This window comes from Brassica oleracea, chromosome C1 (assembly GCF_000695525.1).
Source record: "Brassica oleracea var. oleracea cultivar TO1000 chromosome C1, BOL, whole genome shotgun sequence".
Lineage (NCBI taxonomy): Eukaryota > Viridiplantae > Streptophyta > Magnoliopsida > Brassicales > Brassicaceae > Brassica > Brassica oleracea.
The window spans coordinates 38,431,768-38,449,285 of record NC_027748.1 but is presented as its reverse complement, the minus strand read 5'-3'; the positions used below and the strand labels follow the sequence as shown (position 1 = coordinate 38,449,285).

Here is a 17,518-nt window from a genome sequence, read left to right as displayed (position 1 = left end):
ATATGATGAGCATTCGGAATCGAGTTCGTGATAGAAGAATACATCAACAATTGAAAGATGATTTGGTTGAGAATATATGGCAAAAATTTGCAACAAATCAAGATTTCAACTAATCGTTTTTTTCTCGTTTACTATTTGTATTTGCATTTTTAATATGTTTTGATGTCATTTTTATTAAAAAAATTATGTATGCTTTTATTTTAAATCATTCTACTTAAAAAAATTATTATTTAAGAACCCCATGGGGTTTTCCTATTGGAGAGTGGAAAAAATTATTTTCGCTAACCAAAGTTCTAAACTTGCCAAATCACCTCATTTACTCTTAATTTAATCATTAGACCCCATTAGAGAGTCTAATGGATGTACATGCTCTAAGGAGTTTTTAAGAGGTGTGGACCCCACAAAAAACTAAAATTCATTCCTTCTTCTTCATCAAGAAGAGAATTTGGTGGAGTTCTTTTACTGTTCGCAGACTCCACTGACACGTGGCGACACGCGATTGATTAATTTTTTTTTTTTAAATCAGACCAAAAAACAAAATTAAAACCCTAAAAGGCTCTTAGGGTCAAAGATGCTCTCAGTAATGTTTTCGTTAAAGTCTTCTTCGCGTATGACGTTCGTTTTCTTGATTTTATTTCGCTCTTTATAAATTATATTTGACCGCCCAACAATATACGTGTTTGTGGTATTAGTTTTTAAATGCACCACGAGACAAATATACATAACACATACATGATAAAGGGCTTGGATTTTACCATTTTGGTTTATAATAGTAATGCAAAGCTATATTTTGATACAAACCTACTGGTGACATGTATTTTTTTAAAAAAAAATCACACTAAATAATAGAGTAGTAAATAGGTATTTAGATAGCTAAAACTCCTACACTTGAAATCCCATGAACATAAATTTTTCTTACTCTCCTACATAAATTGGATAAAGGTTTCTAAATATTAAATTTATAAACATGCTTACAGTTACCATTATTGTATTTGTAGAATAGATCAATTGCTTGAAGCCAAGCGTGTGCCAGCGAGAATGGATGACACGGACGGTCGATATATTTTATATAACGAAAGATATGATGTATCTTTTTAGCAATTTTTGTTTCTTGATCAAAGATTCATCAAATGAAAACAGATGTTAAGAAAACATTAGATAAAAACAAAACACAAGCTTCTTTGAAACCTGACGTCTATCTACAAATATTCGTCGGGTAACAACAACAATCTCATCGAGCTAATATTTATTGCTATTACATTTTCGTTTTCGTTTGTCTCATTGGTAATTATTCGAGTTCGTTAGCTATAAATTTCGTAAGATTGTATCGTGGAGTTGGTGTTAGGTATATTTTAATTTTTATTGACACTTGACGCGGACTACATGTTCAATAAATACAAAGTTGTTAGACAAAGAAAAATAAGAAGTTCGAATCTATACACAAAACAATTTTCATTTATTAGCTCCTAACCAAGCATTTTCAGAATCATCAATCAAGCCGTTGAACTACTAGACCATGTGGAACGATAATTGACTAGACTACGCGTAATGTGATGCCGTTTATTTGTTTGCCGACAAACTACGCGTCGTTTTCTATTTTGATTTTCTTGCAAAAGCTAGACGACCATTATTTTGGTAGGTCCATTGGAGAACTATTTGCTTCCATAACATGGTCCTGGTGCGTGTTAGTGTGTAGTGCGTGTATGCTTTTTTATTTATCTATTTTCCAAATATCCTTTATATCGATGGTGTATGCTTCTATGGTTTACATTTAAAGATATTGTTTTCTACCCACGAAATTTTAAGTAACATGTCAATTATATCATCCCTCTACAAACCCTTTATAAATAGACTCTTGATTCGATTAGATTATTCGTATGTTCGTAACGTTCACAAACTTGGTCGTTATTACTATTATGTAATTCCTTCGGAGTCTATAACTGTATTTATATAAGTTTTTGTCTTATATGCTGACCGAATATATATATTATATAATTTAAATAAATAAAGTATTGAAAGTTATTCCATCACTTATTTTTTGGAATATCAAATAAGCCACTTGTTAACAAGAGTCCACCAAAAATTCTCATAGAAAGAAACATTGAAAATAGTATTTATTCAAAAAACAAAGCATTTGTTTGATGACCTATAATTTATAATACATAGTAGTTTATTTATTTACTCTTCTGAGAAAAATGAAACACATTACAAGAAAAAAAATTCTTTGCTTGTTGGAGAGATTACTTTCTCTCGGAATAAATAGGATTGAGAACTGACAGTAGACAGAACCTACTTGTTGCGTGCATGTCAAGAGAACAAAAATTTATTTGTACCAGAAAATTTAAAAGCCTTGCATTAAATGATATAAAACGTGCTTTTAAATCTATCTATACTGAGAGTTGGGAGAGCCGTTTTTAACGGACTGGTCCTTGCATAGGATGAAGTCCTTGTACATTTATATTCAGGCCTGATTTTATTAAAACGAATCAACGATCGTTATCATACATTCACCGTGACCAAGCCAAACCAATATAATAATCCTATAATAACTACAACATAAACGCAGATGTCCAAATGATAGGAGTTTATGAGATTCGACATTTACTCCAACAAGAGTTATGTGGATTATTAGAAACCGGCTTAGCCATATTTTATGTACTAACTTAACTTAGAAACATTGGTTTTGAGCTAAGGTTGAGAAAGAAATGCAACATTTGTAAAATATGGGTAAGAAAGAGCGGGAACTAAAGGACATGTGTAGGATTATTGGGTCGTTTAGGACAGAGGCCTACTTTCTCAACACCTTCACAAGTATGCATACGAAATTTTATGGGCTATTGTGAATTGTGATGAAGGTTCTAAACACCGACACGTGCCTTCGTTTATCAGAATTTGTCACGTTAATCCTTTTCTTTTTCTCTTGCATTAGCCATTTTAGATGGAATAATAGTTGTGAGGAATATAAAAATCGATGAATAGACAAAGAAAGAAGATGATGGACCGGATTATGACCTTCAGATGTACCCTCTTTGAAGAGTGCTCTGTTTTTGAACCGGAACTTGGTTTATGGGATAAGTCAAGACTGAACCGGTATTCGGTTCAGATGTTGGTTTGTACTAAAAAATCCGATGAGTTCTGTGTTGTTTAATTTTTGAGCTTGAGCAAATAAAATAATTTAAAAGCCAGAGATCAAAAGTTGTGTTTATTCTTATATATAAAATTCTCGCATTGGTTAACAACCAGAGGCAAAAATCAAACAAGAAGATCTTATGATATATATGTATGAAACCAAAATAGACTTCTTTGGTAAAAGTGAAACTAAACTCAAACCTTCCACAAGATCTCATAGTAGGAACTCATTTTCTAACATATAACATAATCATCCATGCCGTCTCTCTCTCCATATGTTCCAGAAACAGTAAAACCTCCACTGCTGATAAAGTCTATCTCTCTTTTGATTGATGCAAAATAACCCATGAAAAAAATAAAAGCCCAAAAGATTTTAGGTTTAAAAAAGACAAGATTTTTACCGGGTCTTGCACCAAAAAAAGAGAGAAAATCAAAAGTTCTGTCGAGAGGGATCACGCCATGCCGCCACCAGCACAAACAGAGAGCTTCAACATCAATGGAGCTTCAAGAAAAAGAGATGGAAGGAGAGGAACATCTATATACATAATTAGTTATATGTAGAGGTTAATTTGAAGGAGATCTCAAATGACTCTCTATTCATCGCCATGGATGTACCAACAGCAAAGCATGGTGGCGCAACGGCGGAGAATATAGAGACGAGCTCGTTGTTCCTTCACCAAGGATACGTATTTGCTTGTAAAGGCATGACCTTTATTGAATTTTATCTTGAATTCTGCCATGAGTTTTTTTTTTTTGAAAAAAAATTCTGCCATGAGTTGATAACTAGGGTTTTATATTAGTGTGATCAAAGATAGAGACTTTGGTTTTTTTTTAGTTTAGGGTTGAGACTTTGGTTGCCCAAAAAAAACCCTTTGCGGGTGATGGAAGAGAGAGAGAGAGCAGATGAAAAAATTATGATGAAGTAGAGAAGGATCTGAAGACCTTATATAGAGAAAAATAAATAAATAAAAAGGAAAGTGAATTAAGAGAAGATGAAAATACGGGTAACAAAACTTAGGTTCACCTTAGTGAATTTTTAAATTCATCTCTCCTTTTGTTACCGATCAAAATGTCACATATATTATAATAAAATACATTGTTTTTTTAAAAAAAATCTAAACTAATTGAAAAAAAATAATGACGCTCATTTTAATGACGTCAACACCGTTAACTAAACCCTAAACCCAAACTCTAAACCCTAAACCCTATATCTTAAACTCAAATCCTAAACCCTAAACTCAAATTCTAAACTCTACACCCTAGATCTTAAACTCAAACCCTAGATCATAAATCCGACTCTAAACCTAAACCTTAAACCCTAAAGAAACAATATCGACATTAACCCAAACTTTTGGGATATAGGATTTGGTTCAGGGTTTACGATTTGAGTTTAGGGTCTAGGGATTAGGTTTGGGTATATGGTTTGAGTTAAGAGTCTAAAATTTGAGTTTAGGACATAGGGTTTTGGGTTTAGGGTTTACGATTTGGAATTAGGGTTTAGGATTTGGGTTTACGATTTGGGTTTACGATATAGGGTTTGAGTTTATGGTTTACGGTTTGGGTTTAGGGTTTAGGATTTGAGTTTAAGGTTTAGAGTTTGAGTTTAGAATTTAGGGTTTAGATTTAAAGTTTAGGGTTTATTGAGTGACGTTAACATCATTAAAATTGACGTTATTATTTTTTTTCAATTATTTCAGATTTTTTTAAAAAATAAAATTAATCTATTTTATTATTAATTTAGGTGACATTTTGATTGATAACAAGAAGAGAGGTGAATTAAAGGTTCATCCAATGAAACTAATTCTTGTTCGAATATGGGTTTATTTTTTTTTGGTTAATTGAGAAATATGCAGGGTCGCTTTGAATTCTCCAAGGGAGTATACTTTCATGAAAACATAACTTTGAACATAAAAATTGTTATTCCGTCATTTCTAATCTATTATATTATCGATTTGAAAATAAGAAATCCTTAGAATACTACATTTTCACTTTGTACATATATCGTAGAAACTTCCGTCAAAAAATTGTTTAGTTATAACTTATATGTAAGAAACGCAGTAAGCACAGATGTTTATTAATATTATTATCCCCTATAAATGAAATTATTTAATGTAACTTGACATTATTGTTTAATAGGCTTCAACACAATCTAAAAGAAAGAGTATAAAAGGGAGAAAGGTGACCATGAAAAAAGGAGAGATGTTGAAAGGAGACAAAACATTGAGATTGAGTTTCGGGGAACATGCAACCGGCAATCTTATATTTTGCCTTCTCCACTTGAGCAAGTTTGTTTGGTTCGCTTCTCTTTTTATAATCTCAACTTATCTCCAAGAGCATATCAAATGATCGAATCAAAATGGATCAAAAATTATTTTGTTAAACAAAATTATATAAAAAATACTTTTTTCCAATCTCAATAACTGCATTCGTTTTGCTAGGGATTGTGCCAACCTATTTTGTTTTTGTTAGTTGGGGTATATGGAGCAAAACCAACAATTTTCCATGAAAACAATACCGACAACTAATTTGGTCCTGGTTTAAAAAGATAAAATTTAACACATACTTCTTCTACAGTTGTCTAACCAACTAGTAACAATTTTGTTTGTAGCAGAAATTAAATATACGACGAGTTTACAATCTTATTCCAACCTAATTTCAATGATGAAAATTCCGGAAGAGTAATAATCTATTTCCATTTAAGGTTTTGTATATTCAATGGACTTTATATGAACACTTCTTCTTTTCATTAATTGTATGAAATTTGGTGTTAATATAATAAGTAAAAAAAAGAAAAGAACTTAAGCATGGTTAAGTTAAGATAAAAGCTAGCAAAATTATATTTACAAATGAGTTTTATTTAGTTTGTTAATTTGGTAAGTGTTTATTAATTTTTAAACCGGTAACAAAACAAACATGAACTATAATATTTTCTACACTATGGTCGGTCCATCCACATCTCAGCTCGAGTTTAAATCATTATCTTTAACCATGTTATAACTAAATTATGCAAAACACAATATCTGTAATCGGGATCTTTTGCTGCGGTTTTACAGCTAGTAGAACAAAATCATCCATCTTGATATCTACCTCATTTTTCTAGTCGTTTCTTCGTCACTTCGTGTATCAATTTACGGATCACAACAGATTTGCATCACATTCAAATCCTCATCAATCATACATGTTAAGATACGAAGACTTCAATAAATGTTTTTGTGTGAGTCTAAAAGATTCTAAGCCGAACCAGAATCAGAAATCTTTATTATGTTGTTTCGTATAGCCAAACCAATATTCCCACATTCCAATAAATTGAAGGATATGATGACATTGAGATCCTAGTCAATTTTGCATTGAGATATAATCTGTCTTAACACTTAACAGTAAAGCCCAATTTTAACAACATATAGTCTCGTTTTTAATACGATGGGTCTTAATTTGGACTAACCATTTTGTTTTAACGTCCCTACATTCAACTTATATTATTTTGATGTTTTCGAGGTGGCAATTGGCCTTTTGCAATGCAATTGATTTAAGAAGATTTTTTTTTTTTGATTTACGAAGTTACATATATCTAAAGCCCAATTTTAACAACGTGCAATCTCGTTTTAACCATTACTGTTAAGTGTTAATCGTCTTAACACTTAACAGTAAAACTCAATTTTAACAATGTGCAGTCTCGTTTTGAATACGATGGGTCTTAGACCCATTTGGACTAACCATTTTGTTTTAACGTCCCTACATTCAACTTATATTATTTTGATGTTTTCAAGGTGGCAATTGGCCTTTTGCAATGCAATTGATTTACGAAGTTTTTTCTTTTTTGATTTACGAAGTTACATATATCCTCTCAGTAAGCCTCACCTATATTATTATCTAATTGTTGTTTTCACGGATTTGTAAACTCTTGTTTGTAAGAGAGTATAGTTTTTTTATTGATCTTGAGTATTCGTTCTGTAAACTCTTGTTTGTAAGAGAGTAATAGTTTTTGTAGATCTTGTATGTAAGAGAGTAATAGTTTCTGTAAACTCCAGTTGACCACTCTGCTGTTATGAACCTTGCAACGTGTCGACTCTGAGATCGGAGAACGAACCACTTTCCACCAGCCGTCATACTTCTCTTGGAAGATCTCACCCCCATAGAGGAAAGTAATTCTATGGTGGAGGAGGTTTCTCACCGAGTCAGATACCATCAACAATTGCGTCCACATTTATCTAGAAGTAGTTAAATAATTTTACAAAAAAAGTTAGTTAAATAACTAAATAAAAACCTAACTAGAGACAGATAAATATATTATGTATGAACTCTTTCTTTTCGAAACTTTGGGTGTCTCGGTGAGATTTCTCTCCCAGACACTGCTTTCGAGGTAAGGAGAAGCGAGGTGACCAGCGGATAATAGCGTGATAGTGACTACTCACTTTCTTTCCAAGAAAGGAAAGTATCCAAGGGTCACTTGTTTCTTCTCCCTTGGAAGTCCTATTTCTTTATTTGATAAAGCGTCCTCCACAGAGGCTCTTCATCTTTTTCGAACTTCCATCTCCAAATTTCATACTTCATTCCAACGGTGCAACTTGAATCCAGTGTTTTCGCCATAGATCTCACAAACTTCCACTCAGAAATCACCCATCACATCAAGTTTCAACCCTAAGTTCCTTCTTTCAAGCTCTTACGAGACAAAATAGCCAGACTATAGCGAACATGAGCTCGGGGTTTACGTTTATACTCCTCCAGCTACGGTTCTACGGTCCCTACAGTCCCTTAGACCTACTAGATCTTCAACCTCTCCACTAATGGCACCTAGGTTTACGAAAGAAGATAAAGGAAAACACCAGATGAGTGAAGAACAAGCAAACATAATCAAGAGGATTAAGCACTCATAAGAGACAATGCACTTACACTTATTGGACGACTAACCAACCCTCGAGAACAGAAGATCTGGGCACTCATTCCGTCACTACCGCGGAAATGGAACCTACAAGGCCGCGCAGTTGGCTTAGATCTGGGGAACAATTGTTTCCAATTTCGTTTCGAGAGAGAAGATGACCCGAGGAGAGTCCTTGATAACAGACCTTATCACTTTGCCTACTGGATGGTCATCCTGCAAAGATGGGAACCTGTCATCTCCCCCACCTTTCCATCGATAATCCCATTCTGGGTTAAAATCAAAGGACTTCCACTTCACTACTGGCATGAGGACATGATTTCCAGAGTGGCTCAGGAGCTGGGAACCTTATAAAACCATGAACTGACGAAAACCACAACAAGAATTAGGGTCCACATCGATGGCCTAAAGCTGCTAATCAAGGAATCCATTGTGGAATTCGACTCTGGAGAAGAAAGTGTTATCACACTAGAGTATGAAAAACTAGAGATGTATTGCTCTATTTGCACATCTCTCCTCCACTCATGGAAGAACTGCCCTGAAAAAGTGAGAGAGAACTCTGTCAAAACTACCACAAGACCCTTGACAGAAACTAACTACGACAGGAAGGAAGCAATGAAAGCTTAAAGAGAGGCCATACCTCGACTATCATCAGAAGCTCACCCCATGGGACATGAACGAAGAGCATCAACTGAGGAGCATCAAGGAACTATAAACCGTGACAATGCGGAACCCACAAACTACAACTTTCAAGAGAGAGTAAACAGACATGGGAGGGCATTTGGGGATAGAGTGAGTACAAAACAGACTCGTAACCCCCCTCTCCCCCTCCTAAGAAATCTACACACCTGACAGAAAACTCCACAACTTGGAGACAAAAATCAACATATGAGAAAGACCAAGGATACTCATCCCCTCGTATGTGAAAACCAGGGAAGTTACCTCAAGATCTTCTCAACGCAGTCAAGACCTCTTCCGACAAAGAAGCTCAAAACAATGGCGCCCAATATAGACAAATGTACCTACAGCTCCTCCTGCTAAAGTACCATAAGACAATGACATCCCTATGGGCATGAACACTCCAAATGTGATGAAACAACAAATTGCACACGTCAAACCAAATCCCATCTATGGAGACAGTTATGGAAGACTTGCAGGAAGTTACAAGACAGTATCTCAGCTGCGCCGATCCAATTGAAGCAGCTGCAAGAAGACAACGAGTCATGTATGGAGATGCCAATGGACTCATGGAAGAGACAACAGCGAGAATCATCTTAGCAGCATCGAATCAACGAGGGGCTATCATGATTAGAGGAGGGGATGCCAACAATCCCAATACACCCCCACCTGTTCACGAGACTTCCATTCAAGACCTTCTCTTCCCGGATCCTTCAGTTCTGATCAGCCCAGCAGGTGGTGATGACAAAGAAAAACACATCGGACTGGATCCGTATTACAATGATGTCACACAACCTAAGCCCCTAACACCACCTAATAGGAAGAAGGAAAAAGCTCTGATATTAAAATCAATAGTTGTTAGCCCAATTAGTAACTTAGAAGAGACTACGGGAGCTCACCAGGAGAAGCAACCTCAAGCTGAGGAGGAGGAAACCTAAAAAGAGTTCCAAAACAAGGTGCGAAGAAGGACCAATCAAAAGACTAGAAACATGAATTATAGGAACAGCCCCAACATCCTAAGAGGAGTTAGCTCCAAAAAAAAGAAAATTTCACAGATTAGAAACTCCCCTGGAGAAGGAAGTAAAGACACAAGAAACAACTCAGGGAAATGAAACAAGAGAAACATAAGTCTTACCGAAGATGTGGGACCTTCCCAGACCCCGAGAAACCCTCCTATCAACTTGATCCCGACGATGATACGGAAGAAGGCGGATTTTCGGGCTCCTTAGTCGCACTGAACTGGAACTGTTGCAGGCTGGGGAACCCTGCAACGGTCCAGCGGTTATGGGAGATTCAGAAGAGAAACTCTCCCGACATATGCTTCCTCATGGAGACTAAAAATGACTTGGAGATGATAGAAAATAACCTTCACTGGCTTCCCCTTGATAACTTTCATGAAGTTCCCCCTAACAGTCCAAGAAGTGGAGGATTGTTCCCCACCTGGAAGAATGACATTCAACTCACAATTAAAGGAAGCAATAAAAACTTCATTGATACGCTAATAACTGAGAAAGGCATCACCTTCCAGATGACGTTTGTATACGGTGAACCAGATCACACAAAGAGGCTCGCGATATGGAATGAACTCTCCACGCTTCATCCGCCATCTGGAAAACCTTGGTTGCTAACTGGTGATTTCAATGAAATCACAGACAACAGCGAGAAGAAGGAGGAAGTAAGAGAGCAGAGGGTACATTATGCGCATTCAGAACCTTCTTATCAGAAAATGAGCTCTTTGATGTTAAACACTATGGAAATTTTCTCTCCTGAAGAGGCAAGAGGAACTCACATCTGGTACAATGCCGCTTGGACAGATCCATAAGCAACATCGAATGGATGGATGTCTTCCCTTCCTGTAGAATCCAATATATGAGATATGAGGCATATGATCTTCGCTCTCTCCTGAATTTCCTGGATACACGAAGGAAGAAGGGGTAAATTTTTTTTCAGATTTGACCGAAGATTGAAGGATAACCCTGAGATAAAACAACTTGTTAAATATGTTTGGGATTCAAATTCTCATTTGGTTGTGGAAGATAAATTAGCTCTTTGCAGACGAGCAATTTGTAAAGGAGCTGGAACTTCCAGGAGAATAGTAGAAAGAAGTTAGAAGGACTTCGAGCTCAACTTGATGAGGCTATGTCAAATCCTATTTCAGACGACGACCTGATCCACAAAATCAACTTGAGTTTTTTAGTGGCATACAAGCAAGAAGAGGAGTATTGGAAGCAACATGGTAGACAATTATGGCTAATATTAGGTGATTCCAACACAAGCTATTTTCTCGCCACTACAAAGGTCAGAAAATCAAAGAACCGTATGACGGTCATAAAGAATGATGCAGGCGTACCTTGGTTCGAGGAAGAGCAAATAGCGAAGATTATCTGCAGCTATTATGAGAAGTTGTTTGCTTCTACCCAAACAGAAGACCTCCATATTGTCAATGAAGCACTCCATCCCTGTGTAACTCAACAAGTTAATGAAGGACTAATCAAAGACCCAACCTTAGAGGAGATTAAAGAGGCTACATTTTCTATCCAGCTGGATAAAGCCCATGTACCTGATGGATTTTCAGCTAGCTTCTTCCAAGCAAATTGGGAGACTGTGGGCCCAAATGTAGTCAAGGAAGTGCTACAGTTCTTCACCACGGGTTCTCTTAGACCCTCGCAAAATGTAACACATGTGAGATTGATTCCAAAGATAGTGGGAGCAAAAACAATGGCTGACTATCGTCCTATAACGTTTTTTCAAGATTATATCAAAGCTACTGACCCTACAGTTGAAACCAGTTCTACAACATATAATCTCGGAGAATCAATCAACATTTATTCCTGGGAGAGCTATAGCAGATAATGTACTTATCACACATGAGGTTCTACAGTTCCTAAAGACATCCCAAGCGCAGAAAAGGTGTACCTTGGCAGTGAAGACAAACATGTCTAAGGCCTATGTCAGAGTTGAATGGGCTTTCATCACAAGAGTTCTACAACGGCTAGGTTTTCATGCGAAATGGATAAATCTGATTATGCAATGCGTTTCAACGGTTTCCTACTCCTACTTTATTAATGATTCAGTTCATGGGTTGGTAACACCTAAAAGAGGGATAAGACATGGAGATCCACTCTCCCCGTATCTTTTCATTCTCTGTGGCTAAGTGCTTTCAGGACTTTGTCAGAATGCGGAAAGAGACGGTACCTTACAGGGTATCAGGGTAGCAAGAGGCAGTCCAAGAGTGAATCATCTGCTCTTCGCAGATGATCCCATGTTCTTCTGCCAAACATACATCTCCAACTAGCTATGCTAAATTGAGAAGCATCCTAGAACTTTATGAACAGGCCTCGGGTCAGAAGATAAACGTTGACAAATCCTCTATCACCTTCTCTTCAAAAACACCTCCTGAAACGAAGAAAGTAGTGAAAGAAACATTAGGGATTGAAAAAGAAGGAGGTTCGGGAAAGCACTTGGGCTTACCTGAGCATTTTGGCAGAAGAAAAAGGACCTTTTCACGATCATAGTTGATCGAATCAAACAACAAACTTCAAGCCATTCTACAAGGCATCTTTCCAAATCGGGGAAGTTGACTATGCTGAAGTCAGTGATGACTGCAATACCCACATATACCATGTTTTGCTTTGAGCTACCTGTCAGCCTGTGTAAAAGAATTCAATCAGTCCTGACTAGATTCTGGTGGGACTCCTCGAATGGTAAAAGGAAAATGTGCTGGATAGCATGGATCAAACTAACTAAACCTAAAGACAAAGGGGGTTTAGGTCTCAGAGGCATTCAACTTTTTAATCAAGCTCTGCTGGTTAAACAGGTATGGCGCTTACTTACAAACCAGAATTGCCTATTGGCTAGAGTTCTACTAGGCACGTACTGTCACAAGAAATATATTCTAGAGGTCCAACTACCTACTGTTTGCTCCCATGGTTGGAGAAGCATCCTACATGGGAGGGATCTGCTCAAAGGGTGCGTTGGTAAAGCTATTGGAAACGGATTAAATACGAAGGTCTGGAAAGACTCTTGGATCTCTCTAGACTCGGATTTCAGACCATTTGGACTTATCCCGAAGAATGCTCTACACTTAACAGTGGCTGATCTCCTTACAACTGATATGAAGTGGAACATGAAAAGAATTGAGGAATTGCTACCTCAGGTTGCGGAAGAGATCCAACTGTTACATCCAGGGCACACTAACGCAGAGGATATCTTTTTATGGCACCCACTCCAATCTGGTACCTATACCACAAGATCGGGTTACTATGCAGCTGCTATGGAAAAAATAATACCTCTAAATCCTAACATTGGGAGCTTCCAATTGAACAAAGATGTGTGGGCTATCAAGTGCTCACTGAAGATGAAACTTTTTCTCTGGTATGTCGTCCAAGAAGCACTACCATTGGGAGAACTCATACAAAAACGAGGTATTAATTCGGAGGCCCTCTGTGTTAGATGCAAGGCAAAATAATCGGCAATGCACACTTTCTTTTTATGTCTGTTTGCTCAAGATGTTTGAAAGCTGATCCCCTTGAGACAAGTAGTTCACCTAGCTACGGATTGTTCTTTCAAACAAGCTCTAGTGGAGTTCAGAAAGGCAATTTGTCTCCCCCCAACAGGTATTCCAACAAAGATACTACCATGGGTGTGTTGGGCTCTTTGGTCTGCTCGCAACATGTGTATCTTCGAGAATCAGACCTTCTCACCAGTGGAAACGGAAACAAAAGCTATTAGCTTAGCAAGGGAGTGGAATAATGCTCAACATCAAGCGGAACTACCCAATCAGTCCCTACCTATTGCACGGCGCTCTCAGATGAACAACATTGATGAAGGAAACACAATATGCAAATCGGATGCGGCGTATAACAAGAAGACGAAAAGGACAGGACTTGCTTGGATCTTTTCGGACACAACCGAAACTCGCCTAAATCAGGGGACCACGACTTCCACCTCAATCAGCTCACCACTCGTTGCAGAAGCAATTGCTCTCCGATCTGGTGTCCTCTCCGCAGTGAATCTCGAGTACTCAAAGCTCAAAGTATTCTCTGAAAACCTAACGCTCATCAGAGCTATCAACAACGACATGCAGGTGAAAGAGATCTTTGGTATCGTCAAAGATATCCTGCAGATCTCTTCTGTTTTTGTCGAGATATCTTTTTCTCATGTTTATGAATCTTCCAACGGAGAAGCCAATCGACTAGCAAAACTATCTCTCTCTAATTCTTTTGTTTCTGACCCTTTAATAGGCTAACTTGGGCCTGAGACCTTTTGGACTATCTTTTATTTAATGAATTGCAAGTGTTACAAAAAAAAAAAAGACAGAAATATATATAAATAACGTACGCACGATGAAAATAACCTAATTTTTTGGTTTAAGGCAAAAATCTAATTGCACTCTAGAAGTCAAATAATCAACACGTAACTAACACACGACGGGACACGCACATCCTGAAACGTCCATAAATTATTAGTATGCTTATTTAAGGTTAGTACTTATCAATAAGACAATAACCTTTGCACTCAAGAAATGAACCAACGCTTGTGGTTGACTAATTCAGTAATGTAAATGGGCTTTATGTGTGGTTTGATTTAGAAACTAACTGGCTTCCAATCTTTTTTTTCAAATGGACTTTATGTGTGGTTCGATTTAGAAACTCCCTTCCATTCTTCTTTTTCAAGGGGTCTATATATAGGTTTGAAAGGATGACTAATCGCTCCGCTCCGCAATTCTGTGAATAGTAACAAAAATCTTTACATATATCTATATATCTATATATTTTTGTTACTATTACAACCACACTGCACTTGTCCCGCATTTGTCCCGTACGTCACCATTCGGAGAAAAAAAAAGATGTTTGTTACACCATATGAATCATCATGATAGAGATGAGAGTATTGTTTGTTTAGAATTAAAATTGTAATTCGTCTAAATGGATCATCTAGATGAGTTTTAGAAATCCGAGTTTAATTTTAAAGTCCATCTAACTAAACCAAATTGAACAATCTAGATGGAAATTATTTTGTCAAAATGGTATAATAAATTATTTTGTCAAAATGGTATAATGTCTATTATACTTTTGATATAATTTACAAATTGCAAACCTAAACCTAATCAATAAAAATGACAAACCCACAAAAATACATTATTTCACTAAAACCACAAAACGTATTTTCCCGCCAAAACCGTAAAACGCATTTTTCCACCAAAATCACAAAACTCATTTTTTCACCAAAAACGCAAAAACACATTTTTCCGCAAAAAAAGTAAAACACACATTTTCCCCCAAAACGCAAAAACACATTTTCGCAAAAAAAAAACGCAACACATTTTTCCGTCAAAACCTTAAAAGTGCATTTTCCCGAGAAAACCGCAAAAATTCATTTTTCCAACAAAACCACAAAAACGCATTTTCCCAACAAAATACAAAAAATGCATTTTCTCGCCAAAAACGCAAAACACATTTTCCTCGCAAAAAATTTAAAAGTGCATTTTCCCATCAAAAACACAAAGACACATTTTCTCACCAAAAATGCAAATACACATTTTCCGCCAAATATGTAAAAAACATATTTTCGCCACAAATGCAAAAACACATTTTCACGCTAAAAATGTAAAAAATGTTTTTTTTCGCAAAAAACGCAAAAATAGATTTTCCCGATAAAACCACAAAAGGGCATTTTCGCCAACCTAAAAACGCATTTTCCAGACAAAAATGCAAAAGCGAATTTTCTTGCCAAAAACGCAAAACGTATTATCTCGCCAAAACTGTAAAATCATATTTTCTTGACAAAAAACGCGAAAATACATTTTCTCGCAAAAAACATAAAACTCTTTTCCCGCCAAAAATGTAAAAACACATTGTCCACCAAAAACGCAAAAACGCATTCTCCCGTCAAAACTGCAAAACGCATTTTCTCGCCAAAACCGCAAAAACGTATTTTCCCTCCAAATAGGCAAAAACTATTTAATCTAGCAAAACCGCAAAAGCACATTTTTCCGCCAAAATCACAAAACATATTTTTCGCCAAAACCGCAAAAACATGTTTTCACGCTAAAACTAAAAACACAAACCCAACAAACCCACAAAATTACTTTTCCTCGTTAAAACTGTAAAATTATGTTTTTGCCAAAATTGTGAATAAGTATTTTTCTGCTAAGACCGCAAATTATATTTTCCGCTAAAACCATATTTTTGAATAATTATATTTTAGATGATTAATAAAAATTAATATATGATTAAATCAAAACAATAGTATTTTAGTAATTTGTTTACTAAATTCATCTGAATGGAAATGAAAATAAAGAAACAAACATAAGTCCAGTTAGATGATTCATCTAGATGAACTATCTGGATGGACAAACAAATAGTCCAATAAAATTTGGATGGATCATATAAATGAATCAGCTAGATGGAAATGACAGATGGTGAAACAAACATCGCCATAATTGTTATGAATATTATAGACAGCTGTCTTTTATTCACATTTGATTCCTAACCACTTATGTCTAGTATCTCTGATTCAGAAGTTGTATCACATTTGTTAAAGAAAAAACTCTGGAATATGTTGTGAAACTAGAGAATAGATTCTATGTTTCTGTATTATTCATAAACATAAGGAGCCCTTTATATATAGGGAATTACACCGTCATAGAATAATGGAAAGACTAAAGAAAGAAAATACAAATATGGAAAGAGTACAAATCATAATCTAATAAGGAAAAGACAAGATACCGATTCTCTCTCTCTCTCTCTCTCCTCACAGTCGACTCTCTCTCTCTCTAGCATTGGGCCGGTTATGGACATCCACAATATGATTTATAACACTCCCCCTTGGATGCCATAACCATACAGGGATTGTAATACGCTTTAGATGTTGCCTCATTAAAACCTTACCAGGAAAACCCAGTGGGACAAAACCATGGTGAAGGAAAAAGAGTACAAAACGTATTACTCCCCCTGTCCTGAACAACTCGCGGCTGGCCTCATGAACAACCAAGATCTCCGAATGGTTTGAAGATGTGGCCACGATCGCCTGCCTCATGGAACGCCATGATATGGCCGTTCCACCATGTGTGAAAATATAGCCTGTCTGTGATCGAGCATTGTGTGGATCCGACAGATAACGTGCATCAGAAAAATCAACTAAACCTTCTTTGTTTTGGTTATTATAAAATAAACTCAAGTCTTTCGTTCCTTGCGGGTAACGAAGAACGTGTTTAATCACGTTCCAGTGCCTTTGGGTTGGACAAGAGCTTAATCTAGACAGTAGATTCACGAAAAACATATATCTGGTCGTGTGACTAGCCAGATACATCAAAGCTCCTATGACACTGATATATGGCACTTCGGGGCCAAGGACATCTTTATCGTCAATCTTAGGACGGAAAGGATCAGTGTCCAGGCCGAGAGACCTCGCGACCATGGGGCTAGATAATGGGTGAGACTCGGCCATGTTGAATCTCTTGAGTACTTTTCTGTTCCTGCCATTTGATGCACAAGGATTCCATCTCTTATGTACTCAAGCTGTAATCCCAAACAAAACTTTGTTTTTTTTCAAGATCTTTCATCTCGAATTCTTTCTTAAGATATTCTACTGTTTGGGAAATCTCTCTAGAGGTTCCTATGATATTTAAATCATCAACATACACTGCCATAATCACAAAGCCCTGGCCGAATTTCTTTATAAAGATACAAGGGCTGATCGGATCATTCTTGTATACTTCTCTCTCTAGATACTCACTTAACCTATTGTACCACATTCGGCCTGATTGTATCAATCCATAAAGTGACTTATTCAACTTTATACAGTGTTGTTCTCCAGTACTCGATTTGTTTT

At 36.5% G+C, this 17,518-nt stretch overlaps 2 protein-coding genes across 2 annotated transcripts; one reads left to right on the top strand and one right to left on the bottom strand.

Moving 5' to 3' along the window:
- Positions 1-3,204: 3,204 nt before the first annotated feature.
- On the bottom strand, positions 3,205-4,025 carry LOC106299152. The gene has a single exon (XM_013735289.1). The coding sequence runs from the start codon at positions 3,900-3,902 to the stop codon at positions 3,723-3,725; it is 180 nt and encodes a 59-aa protein (XP_013590743.1). The 5' UTR covers positions 3,903-4,025; the 3' UTR covers positions 3,205-3,722.
- A 7,768-nt stretch (positions 4,026-11,793) lies between these two features.
- Positions 11,794-13,931, top strand: LOC106339588. The gene is made up of 3 exons (XM_013778430.1): positions 11,794-11,874; positions 12,501-13,142; positions 13,203-13,931. Exons 1-3 carry the CDS (start codon positions 11,794-11,796, stop codon positions 13,929-13,931), a joined length of 1,452 nt encoding a protein of 483 aa, XP_013633884.1.
- The last annotated feature ends 3,587 nt before the right edge of the window (positions 13,932-17,518 follow it).

What these genes read in the sequence shown, in the direction of transcription:
- LOC106299152 (XM_013735289.1), bottom strand. Translation starts at nt 3,902, where the DNA reads ATGGCAGAATTTTTTTTCAAAAAAAAAAAACTCATGGCAGAATTCAAG.
- LOC106339588 (XM_013778430.1), top strand. Translation starts at nt 11,794, where the DNA reads ATGGAGATCCACTCTCCCCGTATCTTTTCATTCTCTGTGGCTAAGTGC. An exon ending in TCAGAATGCGGAAAGAGACG is followed by an intron (nt 11,875 to 12,500) that starts GTACCTTACAGG and finishes CTGGTTAAACAG; the next exon opens with GTATGGCGCTTACTTACAAA. An exon ending in CCCTCTGTGTTAGATGCAAG is followed by an intron (nt 13,143 to 13,202) that starts GCAAAATAATCG and finishes GATGTTTGAAAG; the next exon opens with CTGATCCCCTTGAGACAAGT.